The sequence below is a fragment of the Streptopelia decaocto genome (genome assembly GCF_964273445.1).
Source record: "Streptopelia decaocto genome assembly, chromosome: 4".
NCBI classification, from domain to species: Eukaryota; Metazoa; Chordata; class Aves; order Columbiformes; family Columbidae; genus Streptopelia; species Streptopelia decaocto.
Window position 1 is genome coordinate 2314044 of NC_138658.1, and position 18066 is coordinate 2332109.

The 18066-nt window shown below is 38.6% G+C and overlaps 1 protein-coding gene across 1 annotated transcript in view; it reads right to left on the reverse strand.

The window, feature by feature from the left end:
• Positions 1 to 9750: 9750 nt before the first annotated feature.
• CCSER1 (coiled-coil serine rich protein 1) overlaps positions 9751 to 18066 on the reverse strand; it is a 413875-nt gene continuing 405559 nt past the window's right edge. The window contains exon 10 of the mRNA XM_082050532.1: positions 9751 to 10449. Coding sequence (XP_081906658.1) covers positions 9973 to 10449 — 477 coding nt within the window. The 3' untranslated portion in view covers positions 9751 to 9972. The remainder of the gene's footprint in view (positions 10450 to 18066) is intronic.

Genomic DNA, 18066 nt, shown 5'->3' on the forward strand with positions numbered 1-18066 from the left:
ATTTTCTTCCCCATTTCTTAGCACAGGGCTGTGTCGGTAGCAGACTTTGATTAAAGCTTTAACTGGTCAAGGCAGGCAGTTTCACAAAGGAGGACGCATAAGACGTGCTCTGTGGGCATGGGTGTTGCTGTAACAGCCCCTTCCTCCTGCCCGAGTGTCTGCTGTGCCTCCACTCGCAATAAAAATCGCAGTTGCTGGGAAAAATAAACCAAAATACATACAACCAACCAGTAAACAAAACCCAAACACACAACTCAGAGGTTGCTGGGGCTGGGAGTTGCCTTTACTGTACACAAATGATCATTATTTATCAGCCTCATGTCTCTACATGCTAATAGAACTAATAGGGGAATTACTTTTGAAGGGGTAGGATAAGGAAATTAATTTATAGTATTTGATGAATTCCTTTCTAATTAATTTATAATAATTTTTTAAATACAGTATAACGGTTGTTCCAACAAAGCTGTCCACTGTTACTTTAGATGCCCTAATGCACCATATCCAGCCTCCAGCTGTTGCTTTGGAGCAGCATGAGTCCTAATTTCCTGATCCTATTTTTTCACCTTTTTAACCCTCGGCATCTGCTTTTCAACTCTGGACTCTTGTAGCAAAGTCAGAGCTGCCAGAGTCCCAGTGGAATTGACTTGGATGTGTAAAAACCCTTCTAAAAGGACCCCAGTTACTTTGCACGATTTGCCTTTGTCATTCTGTCGGCTTTTCTGCCAGTCATGTCTTGAAAGCTTTTCTTACAGTGAAAGAAGTTGTTTGACTTCTGTAACAGAGCATAAGTTTTTGGGGAGTCAATATGTGGTGCTGCCATACCCCAGGCCATTCAAATTGCGTTGCCACAGCAAAGAAATTCAGTGTTATGCTTCTAAGATTCAAGCTCTTGATTTTACAGTTAAATTATACCTGCGACATATTGCGGTTTTCTGATGCTTTTGTTCATCAGACAAACAGTGACAGTGTTTGCACAGTTGAGCTAACACTACCTTTTGTGGATGTGCTTCTTTCTCGCCTTTATGTGATGGCATGTTACCATAGAAACTAATAAAGACAATTACTCACCTACACCTTATCTGGTGCTTCTCTAGTGAATAGTTTTTCAAGCCTCGGTGCAGCCAGGGCACTAAGATGCCTCAGCTCTTCTTATTCTAATGAGCAAAGTGGAGGGCAGAGGGAATTCCAGATTTCATTTGCTCCGTTGGAGCCAATGTCTTTCTATTAGTGCACAAGTGTTAGTTTTGGCTACTTTTCCTCCCTCTCCAAGATCCTGTCTTTAGTCATTTGCTTGTTATCTAGTTTGGTCTGTTTAAAAACTGCATTGAATTGCATAAAATTGAAGGCCTCAAGAAGGTATAGTAAGAGCAGGTTCATATTTTATAGCCTTACAAATGCGATAATTTGCTTATTTCTTCTAGACTGGAAACAAAGTAATATTAATGATTTTGGCTGCTGAAGATTAAGACACTTGTGTAGATACGTTAGAGGCAAAATGAAGCAGAGTGGAGGAGTGTTTTATTACATCCTTACTGGAAACACTGGGATGGACAATACACAAACATACACATAATGTAAGTAAATGTGTATAGCAGAAAAAGAAGCTGAAGAGAATGAAATAATAAAAGTACGCCTAATTTTAATTATGGAAATCACTATTTTAATACTACGAACAAGTAGGGCCATGAGAAACGTTGTGGATGCAAAATTACTTTGATACTCATGAAACAGTGTAATAAGGAATTTGCCAAATACAAAGGAGATATTTATTGTCCTGCAACACAGTAGGATTTTTGTATATACCCTTTTGAATGTGTGAAAAGTTCTGAGGAGGTGTCCGTACTTAATTATTAGCACGGTATCAAATAGCTTCAGTCTACAATTCTCATCAAATGATTAAAGAAGCCAGGGAAAACATTGTAAGTCATTTGACTGTGACAGATTGCTAATGGCATTAAGTCATAAAAGTATTTGTGTTTCTTAAAGTGCAACACGTATGTCACCCACAAAAGTACGAAGGAAAGTCAAAGGAAAAAACACCACAGGCTCATCATAGAATAACATAGGATTTTTATTAACCAATTATCTTTTGCCAGAAAGGAAAGAAAAACTGTAAGAGCCCTTTATGTTCCCTTCAAATATGGAAATATCTGAATGTGCACCTCTACAGTAAGGTTTAAAATTAAAATTCCATATAAATATTCAAAATCAATATTTTTTTCCATCAAATGTAAACATAAAACCAATGCAAACTAAAACAAGGAACAATCAAATGTGCATTAAATAATACCAATAGAATCCCACAGTACTGTTTTATGAACTGCCATAACTCTTCAAAGTAACCCAGAGAAACCATATCTGATTAAAAAACCCAATACAACACTGCTTTATATTCTTCAGAGACAACAGTGTTTGTATCCAAAGGCTATGTATTTTCTTTCCAGTCAGTGTACAAAGACTGAATTTGAAACAATCAGGTTCTTATTGCACACAAGTTACAAAAGCTCAAAACAATTATAAACCATGAATATAAAAGAGCTAAATCAGAGGACGTGGGGTATTGTTGTAATAAAATCAAAGGCTAAGGTTGTTCCTTGAACACTTTCAATATGTTAAATAATATTTGCCTGTTAAATAAGAGTGTGAATTTAACTCATTTGTGGCTTTGTAGGGTAAAACCACTAAAATCGCCAATTAACTTGTCCAATCGGATCTTAGGTATCTATTGTACAGATTCTTTTCAGATCTTAACTGGAACTTCGGTACCCTGGGGAAAATACCTTCGCTCTTGTAAATTTTGCTGACTTGTAAGTTGCCTTTTAAAGCGTGTTATCTCTTAGAATAAATATTCTCCTTTCTTTTTAAATTTAAGTTCCCATCTAAATCATCAAAGTGAAATCCTGGACTAGCGAAAAACTTCCCATCGCCTCATGTAGAAATGTCCTCTTTTCAATAGACTTCGACAGTGCGCTATTTATACTTAATCTTCAAGTGAATATTTCCCTCCTTTTTCTCATCTTCATTATTCTTTTAAAGCCTCTAATTCAAGTAATCTACACAGTATTGCCAATTACATTTTAAAAATTGGTTTCAGTACTATATAACAACTAGCCTTGCGGTGAACTGCTATTGAAATCAGATGGATGCTTAGCAGCATATAATACAAAAATCAATGTCCTTCCATTATAGTGGTCAGTAGTTTAAAAAATACCATCCTGAGCAGCAGGATACTCATAAACAAGTACACAATGAGGAAATTATGAGACATAACATCCGATTTTAATACATAAAGCAGAAAAATTGAGTTAAAAAAACAAGTCTAAAGCTCTCTAATGGCCATTGGCAGAATTAAAGAACATGTACAATTTTCAAAAATACTCAAGAGTTGGCCGAATTTTAATTCTCCCCCAATCAGTTTGAATTTCAGAGGCCAAACTGTTTGTGGAGACATTTGTACAGGCGTTTTCTCCCCGGAATCGTGGTCCTTCATTGGGAAGGAAAACCAAACCGTGACCCTATGAACTAAACGCAGCTTTGGACGCAGGGTCCAGGTGGTGGCTCTTCAACCTTTCCTGGTGGTTTGGAGTTTATCAACACCCAGCGTGAGGACATTCCCGCAGCTGCATGAAATACAATTCTATATACTGACTTCAGACAGTTAGAAATGACTACACAAAGCGCAAGGCTTAGGGATACAATTTGATTTCATGTTACAATGCTATTGTGTCGTTCTGCTTATACTTACCTGTCAGATACAGATAACAGCCGGGTAATAAAAAGATGTACATTCACTCAGATGCTGTTTGATCAAAATACTGCAGTACACTTATCCATACTTTGCGATGTTATGTGACCATTTGATCGCCTTTCTTGTTATTCCAAGTGATTTACTTTATAAATATTACTTCAGTGTATTTCACAGAAAATGGCTCTGCACCACCAGCCTCGGAGCAGAAGAAGAGCTCTCAATCTGTCACCCTTTACTATCCCGTTAGATTTTTCCCAGCTATAAAACATCTGTTCTCCACTTACACAGATTTTTATATACTGTTGATCCTCTTGCTTAAACAACATCAGATGCACCACTGATTAAGGACTTCAATTGCTGATATTCTCCTTGTAATATTGATCACCCCTACATACAATCTGTAGAGTATGTACAAAAACATTTCCATACTCCTAACCATGGGAAAGAAATAGATATTTTTTAAAAAACTAATTATTTGAGAAACAAAGCCTGATGGTATAGATAGACTTGAGTGGGAAGGCTGTTTCTTTATAATTTCTATTTATTTGGGGGTTTTGATGAGTATTTATACACAGATATAAGTGAAAATACCTTTTATACATCATGCCTTTCAAACAATAAATATGAATGAAATTGTTTATGTTAGAAAAAAATACTATTTGTTACATTTCCAAAGCAGCGAGAGTTGATTGTTTTACTTCAATGGGATTCTTTACATGCTTAAAGTTACGCAGAGAGTTCTGAACCCTGTTGAAATCACGGTTAGGTAAGAAAAAGAATACAAACTAACTTGCAGTTTGTATTATGCCCTCATATAAAGTGCATTGGCATAATGGAAAAATAAGAAGAAATTAAAGTTTTACTACTATTGTTGATATCCATATACATTTGAAAGCTACCCTATAAGGGCTTTTTCAGTGTGACAGAAGCAGGCTCAGATCAGGTGGTGCATTTGTTTGGACAGATGCTTAACTAAGCCTGAGGGTCTTTTTGGTTGGTTGTAAATCAGCTGTTCCAACTCACCAACACAACTGGAGCCTTCAGTTAGGAACTGGAATGTTTCCTGTGAATGTACTGCTTACAACTCCTGAAGCAGCACAACAGTTTGGGGAGAAAATACAAAACATTTCAATTATCGGCTATTAATCAGTGGAGCCTTCTTAAAGCAGAAATGACCCTGTGGTGCATCTTGTCTACATAATCAGCACAACTCCATAACTAAATTCAGAGAGACACAAGGGTCACAATACAAAATATAAGGAGATATTATTTGCCCACTAGAAATTCTTCTCGTGGAGTATTTTGTGCTCTATAACCTCTACGTGCATTTGGAAAACCAATAGATATGACACTTGCTCCATCCATCAGAGTCTCCCAAACCTTTCATAGTTAAGATTGACCTGAACAGGTTTTCCATCCTCAGGGATCAGAGACCTTAAAGCAAGTTTATTTTTGCCCTGCTTTCCTAGGACGAGGATTATCCCGCAGAAATCCTCAAAAGTCCTCCCTGTGTGTTTCAACTATAGGATTGAGAGGAAAACACCCCATTCCTGGGGTAATGATTTGCTGGTAATGAAGGCAACAAAACCAGCAAGTCCAAAAATACTTCACGGCTGAACAAAATGCAAGTGACAGCTGTGGTTACGGAGAATCTCAGATTTATAGGAAATTTATGCTGGTAAAAGTACTTTTTTCTTCTTTAGATACAGAGAGATATTTTAGGTATATTAAAAAAAAATTAACAAGCACAAAATATTTCAATAAGTTCTTTTATCATCAACTTTGCAACAACAGAAGATCCTTAAAGAAGAAGATAATGAAATCCAGGTAGGTGCCCTAGACTGCAAAGCTCAGGCCTCTCAGAGAGAACGGATCGGTGCTATATTTTATATGATAAGGAGGTAGTATCATATGCATCAGAGTGGATACACTCGCACAAGCTGTTCAGAGGAAGCACAATCCAGACAGAAAGAGTTTACTAGGTTAAAACCAGCATACGGCATTTTTATCTTTTAAAAAATGTCAGCGAGATAGCGTTCTGCACCTGCTGAAATTTCTGAATGATCTTAAAAGTGTCTGGCATAGGACACGTGAGGGTAAACGATGTTCAAAGGCGGGCATGGCCCGCATGATTTGAACATATTCTTCTCCTGAGGGATCTCTGTCAACTTCTTGCTGACTGGAGAACACCAAAATACCTCCTGGAAATGAAGCTGTGAGAAGAATTCCACTGGTATTTTCACTGTGCTTTCTCACCCTGTGCTGCCAACCTCAGCTGGTAGAAGCTTCAAGCAGCAAATTCTCCTCCAGACAAAAACCATCAGTAGAGAGAGTGGAAGAAAAGAAGCCATAGGATGTATTTTGTTAACATGCTCAGATACAGGACTTACGCTTTCAAACAATTACAAATACCTATAAGAAGACTCCGCTGGGTTTTTTGCTCCAGCTATCTATTTCAAAGTTCTGTTAGAGGTCACTGTTGCTCTACTGGACTTCATTTCTGACCTATGTAGATGTTGAAGAATTTTGCAGGGATTATTTTGCTTTTGAACGTGAAGGACAAAAAAAGAAGTACATTCGCTATAGATTGTGATGTGACGTTTTTGCTAGGTCATATATTTTGTCTTTTCTGTAAAGATTTCTGACTTCAGAAATTTCCTATTCATACACTGAGACTTGAAGGCCACGAGCCCATTCATCGGGTGATTTAGCATAGTCTACCTGAAATCAAGGGTGTGCTAATCAAACCGGCAGAGACATGGCACCATGTTATATTACATAAACTATAGTACTGATTCATAAAGATTCGTACTGATTCTTATCAGTTCACAGAGTACATCATGTATTTAACACTTTAAACTGAACCATTTAGCACAGAGAAAAATCGCTGCTTCCAAACTGGCCTTTAGGAAAGGGAAAAAACCCTTCATTTTTATGCAGTGATTGCCATCAGCTTGTAGGACAAACATGAATGTCTCATGGTAACCTCTCAAATGCTTCCGCAAACCTCACGCAAACATCTTAAACTGGATATATTTCAAAATTTCCAGAAAATAAGACACATAAGGAAAGCCCTTAATTTCTGTGGATGTGTGTATTTTGGGATGAAAAGTAATAAATGTAAGGGTCTGGATTAATAACCAAAAGGAAACTATCCAGCTGTTTCATTTTATATATAGACCATTGGCCTATCTTTAAAAGGTAGCAGAAATGTATGTTGTAGGATGCTTTGGGATGCTGCTAAATAGCCTAAATACATTATGTAAAAGCACTCTAGTAAGGGAAAGATAAGTCTAGAGATGATATAACATTGCAGGTGTGGTTCTATTAAATTACTAAAAAATATTTAGGGCATGGATCTAACGTTTCTTTTGATAAAATGGGACACGGCTACAAATGGAAACAGCTTTTCTTTGGGGATTTCCTCCTCCTTAAAATGCCCCCCATCGACCCAAAAGGTATGCAAGCAACAAGAAGCAATTTTCAGTAGAAATATCAGAGTTGTTATACAGTAACGTATAAAAACAGGGAAAAAAAGGTACATCATGGAAAAAATAAGAAGTGCCTTTTCCCACTGGTGTCATGTCTTTGGATATGTACAGCCTTGGAGAAATGTATAAATCGTTTTATACATGGAACTCTTAAAAAACTAGAGATTTTTAGTACAAAGGAATCGATCTGCTGAAAGAATGTCCACATGCTGTTGCTTTATGATTTCCTATATACACAAGAGGATCAAAGGACCTCTGTTTTACAGTTACTGCTGTACTGTACATTAACATGTGGCCAATACCCTTCCCGGGGTGAGATTTACACTTAGTATTACAGGTAACAGTGCTGAAAATACTGATACAAAACAGCTTCAAGAGGGCATTTTAAAAATATCCCTCGCTTTAATTGAAGTGTTTTCTCCAGTTATTTTTTTTTTTTTTTGTTTCAGCTTTATAAAAGATTCTTCAAGAAAATAGTAGCATTTAAAATGTTCTTTTTCAAATGCATTGATGGATTTTTTTTTTAATAAAATGTAATCCAAAAGTCCATTTTTCCAGGAAAAAAAACCAACTATAGACACAGTGCATTGTTAAAATGTTATAATACAGTTAAAATTGAAGAGGGTTTTTTGCGTTTGTATTATTTTTATATGTAGTATAGTGCATTTGTATCCTGGAAAAAAACAATCCTCGATTACAGTGTACGTTAATTTATTTACAGATCTGAAATGCAATTGCATACATCAGCTCTTGAGATGAGCAAGACTGAAATGTCTTGTTAACAAGAACCAATTGTCCTTGCAATCTACCATAACCTTAGGACATTGCTCAGGTCAAAACAGGATTCTGAGTAGTGAAATTCTCTTACTACTATCCTTTGCTTTTTTTGGTAGACTTTAAACTCTGAGTTTTAATGCAGGACTGGGAGTCTTGAACACCCCGACTTAATTCCATCAAGCTGTGTTTGCAATTTCTGCATATTCTGTTTTGGCAGTAGCGACGCGCATGCAAACACCAAGATGTTTGGCAAATGTATCTCTTGATTCTTATGTAACCGGCTCTGGAGGCCAAAAATCACCACTGCAGAATATTCAGACAAAACCTGCTCTCTTCAACATCAGATAATGCCATAAAATTTGCTCTAACCAAATTAAAATCCTCAATAAATAGGATATTGAAAGTTTAAGCTGCTGAAATGGCTTTGGAGAATATCTGCCAAGCTCATGGTCTGATTTTCTTTTTAGTCTAACCAATCCTTGTATTAACCTGAATATTAAGTAGTTACACAGATGTATTTAACACTAGGTAAAATTTGTATCATTAATTCATTTTATATGCCCTATAGGACTTACCTGTTATGAGTTGCAGCATTTTTAGTGGCTACAGATGATTCATTTCTCATTCAGTCAAGTAACACGGGTTTGTTTCTTTGCGTGAGAAAGTGCTGCACCCTTGTCTTTCGCTACTAATTACCAGTTAAAGAGAGAGGTGACTTGTCTCAGATCTGCCTCAAACATATTTAAACGTGCCAGATTATTTATAAACCAACTATATTTCCTATTATCATTCAAATACATTACCCTCCATCAGAGAGGCTGTAAACTAAGTGTCCTGTTTAGTATATGCCACATGTTTAGAATACCTTGAGAAGCCTGTTCCTGAGCCCTCTGAAAGGGGAAAACAGGACTTTTTGTTACTGACAAGTCTCCAAGTTCCATGGTGTGATCAGATGATTTCATTAGCATCAGGTTCATCTCACCAGTCAAGACCAGCAAACCCACCGAGTTGGTATAAACCAGGTCATTAAGAGCAGATGATCTGCAGAAATGATGACTTACACAGGTAATTTGGACTGGGTAATGAGACAATTTCTCTTTTGCCCATTTTTAGTTTGTGAAGTGAAAGGAAATTCTATGATGCATTACTTAGCACAGAATATCACACTGTGTTGTGAGCGATCCAGTGCCTGGAAAACACAATCACCACAACTTGACATGTTGTCATCGAATGAAACCACTCGAACAAATGTAGTTAAATAAAGGTGGGAAAAGGGAAGGGAAGGTTGAGGAACCAAGCTGACCTCCTCAGTTTGGGACCCAATTACTGATTTAAATACCTTGTGAGCACTTATAACCTTGATGTCAGAGGAAAATCAGTCACTTCCTCTACCTGTGGCATGAGGCATCTGTAAAACACTTAGGGCAGGAAGCAGAACACACTGCTACGAGTGAGCAAATTGCACTGTTTTGAAAAAAAAAAAAAAGAGTAAAAAGAGGGTCCTCAAAGATTTCCGACTCCTTATTTCCCTAGTTTCTATAAAATTCCAGAGGGTTTACTAATTACTTATCTATTCATTCCTCACGTCTACTTTAACAGTAACATTATTAAACATACACAATATTATTTAAGACCACCTTCTAGACCTTCAGGGAATGATAAAGGCTTATAGAGAAAAAAAATAGATATATTTAGCCAATACTGGACTAGCAATGCCAGCCAAATGGTCCCCTTTATTATACCCATGGTGACTTTCACATGACAAACCAATCTAGTTTTTTAACAATCTAGTTCATCCTTTTGCCACAGTCCCAGATAGGAAAGTATAGAACCTACGGACAACATTCATTTTTTACTTTATTTTTTTCCACGTGAAAGTAGCAGCAGATAAAAAACGAAGCCTGAGCTTATGTTCCTCTTCAACCAGCTCTCCATGGCAAGAACACAAGCACCTCTTCACCCATCTTGTTGGCCTAAAGTCTGCAGCTCCGCTGTGTGTAAGTTGTGGTGGAGGAAAACGTTTTTCCTGCTGTACATGTGTAAAGAGATGGGTCCCCTGGGCGGCTGCCCGAGTCTCCCCGTGAACGCCGTGTGCTGCCGAGGGACAGCTTGGTCTTTTGGAGCTCCTGAGAACATTGGGTAGATGTCCACCTTGGGCGCCGGCTTCGCTGCGCTCGGCGCCGTGGTGGCCAAACCGTTCTGGGTGACCTCCGAAGAGAGGGGTTCGTAGGTGCCTCTCGTATGCTTGATGACTTCCACAATCTCCTCCTCTTTGAGGAGCTTGCTCAGACACAAATCGGACAGCTGGCAGCTCTTGCTTTCGTAGGCTTGGTTGCCTGATGAGTATCTAAAAGGGTCCTCGGTGGGAGTATGTGCTGACTTTCTGTCCCTTGTGCTGAGATTTTGGCTCACCGTTCTGTTTGGATATGTAGCCTGGGGAAACAAAGGAAAAAACCAAAAGTATCAGTAATAAAACAGAGTAGGAAAAACAGCGTAAAATATTTAAACCGCTTCTCGCTACAGATGTACAGCACATGGGGCTGGCGGATTAAAATAAAAGATTAATCTCTAATGCTGGTATAACTCCCAAAGCACTGCTAGAATAAAACAGAAATATTGTTCAGTCATATTTAACAAAAGTAATATTGAAAAATGCTTATTATAGGTAATGATTTGGGCATTTTCTTAAGAAAAATAGTTTAAATCAAAGGAGATTTTTTTCAGAACATAATAAATGGATAAAAAGGTTCCATGAATTGTAAACAGATTTTCAAAAGTATTTCACATGATGACAAGTCAAGAATTTTGATTGCATTGAGTTCAACTCTTAAAACTCTTCAATACTTAGAAAATGTAAAAAAATCTCTGTAATGAATATCTTCATGCCTCAGTTAAGCTCAGAACATGCCCAGTTTTCATTGTCTCTTGGATCTAGGTGTTTTGTTGTGCACTTACACTTAAAAACACGCCAAAATCTCTGCCAGAGCAGAGCAATAGTTTTATTTCAGCTGCCTACAAATAACACAAATTAAGAAGGATTCCAGCATTTTGATGCTGTGTGAGCATAGATGCATTTGTATTTGTTTAAATAAGGGGAATTTATCTGTACATGCCAAGCTCCTGAAGGAGGTGACCCAAGAGAATAGTACTTAAGACAATCCCCTATTGCCATGAAGCAAAAGCAGCACTTCTTCACCTGCTTCTTTTTAATTCACTCCAGAATGAAGTTAGCAATTTGATTTTGCAACAGCATGACATTTTCACTCATGCTCATCTGCTTGTCCACAATAGTCTGAAGTTCTACAGTTTTCAGCTGTTTAGTGTCACAAAGACATAATTTCTCATTTGCCGCTGTTGAATTTAATCATTTCTCTGCCGATCTTTTGTCTAATGTATCAAGACAATTAGCATTTTTTCCATCTGCCCCACTTCATGCAAGCTGCAAATTTAATAAGAATATTCTCTAGTCCATCATCCAGACAGAAAATGAATAGTATTGAACACTATAAAAACCCTACTTACTACAGCTTTCTCTTTTAACATTGGGCTGTTGGTAAGTAATTTCCAAGACCAGTTTTCCAATTTACTCTCTATTTGTTTAATTCAGTCTGCACAGTATGTTTATAAAACAGTATCACAAGCCTTACTAAAAGCAAGAAATCTGACATCTCCAGCTCTTCTTCTAGCCAGAAGGCCTGTTACTGTGCTGTTGAATGAAATTAGATTGGTTTGGCAATTGATTTGATTCGTAATCCATGTTGGGTCTTGCTCATCTCATTTTCTTCTATGTGCTTATAGTTTGCTTATTCGCCTCAAATTTTTGCCTGCGAATGGATGTTAAACTGATGGAAAACATTATCATATATTTAAGATGAATCATAGCCTCCTGCCAACACTCACATAAATGGACACTGATCCTGCATTCTGATCAGTATATACTTGTTTTAATGAAAACACCTTTCCACTGTGTATACACTGCTCAGTACGAAGTCCAGCTATTAAGAACCTTTTTATATTGTTTTTTTTTTTAACTTGATCTTGATGAAATGCTCTGTTCTGAATATTTGGCACTCTGGTGTTTATTTCCTCTTCATTACCAAGGTGATCTTTTACATGAAATATTACTATTTTAGAAAATACATGCTGGGTTTGCAGGTCTCCAAAGTATTTAATTCTTCTTCTTGGCCAATGAGGAGAGACAGTGTGTGTGTATGTATCAAATATTTATTAATACATATGCGGTGAGGGAAATTTTTAGCTTTGTGAAGCTAGAACGTGCTGAAATTCCCCTTGTATTAAAGAATTACACAAATGGTGACAAATTAAGAGTACGTTTACTTAGATTTTAAAACATCAATAGAAATTTAGATTGTGCCATCAGTATTGTAAGACATTGGTTTGACTGTATCTCCGGCAATAAGACACAGGTGGTTAACAAGGAAAGGCAAACTTGTTCTATCAGATACATGGTTAGAGATGAAATGAACAGAGATTTTAATAGAAACACTGCCAAAAAGCAACACTATCATTGTTGTCTATGACAAACTACTGAAAAATAGCTTCTAATCAGGAAAAGAGAGAAGAGTGGCCAGATGAGAGTGAAAATCAATAAGAAATCCTCTCCCTTCCCCCCTCCCCAAACGACATTACTCTCCGCCCAAAATATTGTCAATAAAAACGCCAACGCTGCTTTGAATTCCATGCAAGTTATATTTTGCTATCATTCAAACATTTTAATGAATATCACAACACAAAGAATTGAAAAGAATTATATGCTGTTATTTGCTGAATTCAGATAGTCTAACTTGAAAGAATGTACTCCAACTGAGTTTTCCTGGTCAGAATAAGAAAAATATCCCCAAATGAAACGCACAAGAGTAAAAAGCACCAACAAGAAAAATACTTTGGACAAAACCTATTTCTTATCTTCATGCGAAATGAAACTTTAAGGCACCGACGGCATTCTCTGAGCAGACGTGAGCAAGTAAAGCCGCAATCCCAACCCATCTGTTTGCCAACGCAAAGAGTCCTTGTCCAAAGCTTGTGCCTTGCTGCGGACCCAGGGAATGGGCTGCAAGTTGGGATGCAAACGGGACTCTGAAATGTCTTTCAAAATGTAGCCCATTTTAAATGGATGGAGAGGGGAAAAAAGGGGAGAGGAAGGAGGGAGAGGAAGGAGGGAGAGGAAGGAGGGAGAGGAAGGAGGGAGAGGAAGGAGGGAGAGGAAGGAGGGAGAGGAAGGAGGGAGAGGAAGGAGGGAGAGGAAGGAGGGAGAGGAAGGAGGGAGAGGAAGGAGGGAGAGGAAGGAGGGAGAGGAAGGAGGGAGAGGAAGGAGGGAGAGGAAGGAGGGAGAGGAAGGAGGGAGAGGAAGGAGGGAGAGGAAGGAGGGAGAGGAAGGAGGGAGAGGAAGGAGGGAGAGGAAGGAGGGAGAGGAAGGAGGGAGAGGAAGGAGGGAGAGGAAGGAGGGAGAGGAAGGAGGGAGAGGAAGGAGGGAGAGGAAGGAGGGAGAGGAAGGAGGGAGAGGAAGGAGGGAGAGGAAGGAGGGAGAGGAAGGAGGGAGAGGAAGGAGGGAGAGGAAGGAGGGAGAGGAAGGAGGGAGAGGAAGGAGGGAGAGGAAGGAGGGAGAGGAAGGAGGGAGAGGAAGGAGGGAGAGGAAGGAGGGAGAGGAAGGAGGGAGAGGAAGGAGGGAGAGGAAGGAGGGAGAGGAAGGAGGGAGAGGAAGGAGGGAGAGGAAGGAGGGAGAGGAAGGAGGGAGAGGAAGGAGGGAGAGGAAGGAGGGAGAGGAAGGAGGGAGAGGAAGGAGGGAGAGGAAGGAGGGAGAGGAAGGAGGGAGAGGAAGGAGGGAGAGGAAGGAGGGAGAGGAAGGAGGGAGAGGAAGGAGGGAGAGGAAGCCCCCTTTGTTATTTCAAATGTCTCAAAATTTAAGAAAAACATCTGGATTTTAATTTCCCGATCCGATTAAATGCAACCACAAAGTGCGCGTATTCTTGCTTGAGTCTCTTCCCAATAAATAAATAAATAAAAGAGATTTCTTTTAAAATCTGATTGGCTGGAAAATTTGTATACGTTTGCATCACGATGACAGGTACACGAATACGAGAAAGATCCAAATACTTTAGGTTTGATTATTCCACACTGGTGCTAAATACACTAAGATCAAACCGAAAAAAAGGGAACTTATTATTCTTAAAATCTTTTTTCCATACATTTTTTAAGGGTTCCTCTTGGTGACTGTTATTCTGGCAACATTTTCTTGTGTTAATAAAAAAAACCCAAAAACCTCTCAATGACCCACTTTAAAGTAATGAAAACTGACTACTCTTATAGAAAGCTCCAGAATGAGCCATGTTATTAAAAAACACTGCAGCCATTCATCATTTTCCATTTTCAAACCCAATGAGTGAAACATGACAAGCGTTAATGACAAGACAATACTGCTGCAGGACATTCCAAAATGGATACTGTTGCCGACTCTCTTGTGATAAAGTACTGATCTTAAATGACAGAAAAAGACATGAATTATAAAAACACCCCAAAAAGGGTGCAGGTTTTTAAGATGCCTGTGCCCAGAGGCAGCTGGAAGTCTTAGATGCCTGTAATGTAATTCTTCCAAGTAGAGCAACTTTCTTAAATACATCATTCTGACAGCAGGCATAGAGAATAAAACCAAACTAAATATTCTCTCCCCAGTGTACCCAGTGCACGCTCACAAGCGACCAGCCACAGTGTATTTGAAGAACAAGGTTTCAACACCCCAAAAGGTTTTTGCTTTCGGAGCTGTTAATGGAAGCACACTCTAGAGTTATTATTCTGACAGAAACCTGAAGACTTTCTGGATTCTAATGCATAATTATTTTGTGTTTGCAAGTAATGTGTTCTCCAATGTAATATCGACTATATAGCTCAGTAAAGCTCGCTTGGCCCTTGTCGGGTCTCAGCTGGACTGCAGCACCTTCTGCAGAACCTCCTCTGTTTGCAGGACTTAATTAATTAAATTAAATTAATCAAATATAAAGCAACATAAAGAACTCTGGACACAAAAGAAGGTGGTACAGCACTATATTTCTTCGAAAGATGGAAACGATGAGGCCCTGCATCATGCTTTTGAATTTATATCCCTTCAGACGCCTTTCACAGTTCTGACAGTTTATATAAGTGCAAATCTAATTTACCAAAATACAAGTTAACTCAGTACTTTGGCATCCCACATCTGTCACCGCGTCAGCTCCCTAATTTCTACGCCTCCTTGCTTTTGTGCTTGCTAGCTTCCAGCTTCGAGATGCTCCAATACAAAACGTAATTTAGCTGCAGCAGGTAATTGTTCTTCATTCACGTCTCTTAAAAACCACTCGCTCTCATTGATCTCAGTAGCACCAGGACCGTGAGAGCAGCTTTTACAACCCAGATCTGCACCTATTGATCAACTGCCGCTGCCTTCTGGCAACAGGCGACACATGAAAGAAATAAAGCCCAGCATGGCAAAATAAGGCATGGACCAGTCGCAATGGGTTGTGGGCAGGAAAACAGCCACTGATACACTTTGCAAGCTCTGCTGTCATCCCTTACTAAATGAATGCAGTCAACATACATCAGAAACCTTTCTCTTCCTGCCTTTCAACCTCTTTATTTACCTACTGAAAGCAAAAATTATGACATGCTGAAATGAGTGCTTCTTCCCCATAATGCCCTTTTAATCAACAGGCCAGTTGAATATAAGTGAACTAGAGTAGTGAGCTCATGTCCTAAAAGGATTTGATGGCAGTGGCGATACAGTGTGATAAGTAACCCACAGAGGGCTTAAATAAGTTATTTATCTTCTCACAGCACAGAATTATCTGCGAAAAAACTCAATTATGTAAGTAATAATGTGCAGTTAAGGCGACAAGCTGTAAAAGGATGCAATGCTGTTTTATAAAGTAGGAAGAAAACAGTGAAGAATTTCCCATTAATCTCTAGTAACTTGCAGTAAAATCACTACTCTGCATTCTCAACACCACATTTCAAGGGTTAACTAGAAGATTCTTCTCATTAGTAAAGCTGATAGATAATTTCGCATTTTATAGCTGTTTACAATGTCTTCCAAATTAAACATCTGCAACTTGGGAGCTGTTCACCAGTGTTAGTCATAGTCTTCAAAAATACTACAAAATTCGTTTAGATTATATTGAATATGCCTTGTTATACCTTATGGCTTAAAATTCTAAATAACTATGAAAATTCTAATGTAAAAGAAAAGGTACTAAGGAGTGTGGCTCTTACAGTGATATGACTACACAACAGCAGGACATACCCTGTGAGATCACAAATCTCATTTTACTTAGTCCATATCTAAGACTTCCCCAAGAACACAAAGTCAGTCCAGAAAAAGTAACTTTTACCAGATGGACTTCGCTGATTTTGAATCTGTGAACAAAATGCTGAGAAAGACACAATAGACTTTTACACACATTTTAAAAATCTGTTAAATCCCTCCTCTTGGAACCATCCTGCATTTAGCAAAGACCAGCTCTCCAACCTCCCCCAGGTCTCATAACAACTCTGGATCTCTTGATGCCTCCTACCCCCTCAACTTCTTCAGGGAGCCACAGCTATTGCAGCCAATGATAAGAAAAATATCTGCATCAAGCTCTTGTTATACCCAGACTCCACCCTTTGTCACGGGCAGCAAAGTCTAGAATAAGGTGCCCAACTCAGACTTGCTCATGGACCTTCTAGGCTCCATTCGAGGGACTGGATATGCCCCATGTGGACCCAGCACTCTGGGTCTCACCATCTCTGTGCAACACAAGAATTAAGGGCCACTTGTACCATGCTTTTAGCTACAGTCACGTAGAAACTCATAGGTGTCTACACTTAAGGTCCTCATTTGCAAAACTGATGCAAAATGAACTGATAGAAAAAGGAGAAGCAGATCCATGCCAACGCCAGGGTGGCTCCAGAAGCCCACAGTTGGTGCGCTGTGAGTGGTGGACTATGACAAGCTCTGCAATGACAAGCATGAAAACCGCACAAGTGCTAATTAGCCCTTCTGAAAGCATGTGCTGCTCTGCTGACAATTATTGCTGTGCTCATGCAGGTGTTCCGGCTTCGCAGGCCAAGCCAGTATTTCTGTACAGCATTTGATGTGCCATGTAGACATACCAAGTTGTTCAAACGTCTCCACCTTGGGCCTTATCTATTTTTCTGACGACCAGCTGTCTGAAAGCTGTGAAGTCCATTTGTAGCCTCAGGCCTGATATGTGCTCACCAAAACCTGATTATCATATCTGTAGATCATCTGAATTAAAACTGACTTGTAGCTGGCAATTACCTTTTACAGCTAACTCCTATTATATACATGTTTAGGTTTTAACAAGTTTCTAATTACATAGCTATTTATTTTCCTACTCTAATGTCACCTAACATGATTTCCCATAGTACCGCAAATTCAGTATGTAAAATGAAATTCATAGGACTATGTAATTCAGTAAGATAAAATACCTGGACACAGTTGTCTTAGAAGCAGTAGTTTCAAAAAGATTGAAATATGCAACGTTCAATTGTCTATTTATTATATAGCTCTATATCTGAGACATACATTTAAAAGAAGGTGGTAAAAATATAGTTTTGACATTAATTGCTTATAAATTCTCATTTAAAAAGTGGAGGAAAGCATTAGACATTGTGCTTACAGATGTATTGCTGTTGTGTTTAGGATGAGAATCTTAAATACTTCGGCATATGAAACTTCTGTTTTATCAGCTAGACACATAGGAACTCAAATCTCTACTACGTCTCTATACTTTTATTGCCTTCTGTGAAGAAAATAATAATATATTCTTAAGCTCAGGGCTTTCTTCTCTCACTTTCAATTAGGGAATGTCACAAATCGGATTTCTAATGAATATGTGCCTTCTGAAAAACGCACTCTTTCCTCTTCCCTAAAAAAACCCAAACGAAACCCCAGCTGACTTGTACCTAGACAACGCTCAGCTTTTTACATTACATTCTTTAAAAGCAATACAAAATCCTTCAATTAAACTGAGTTTCACAAATTAGCATCCTTACTTT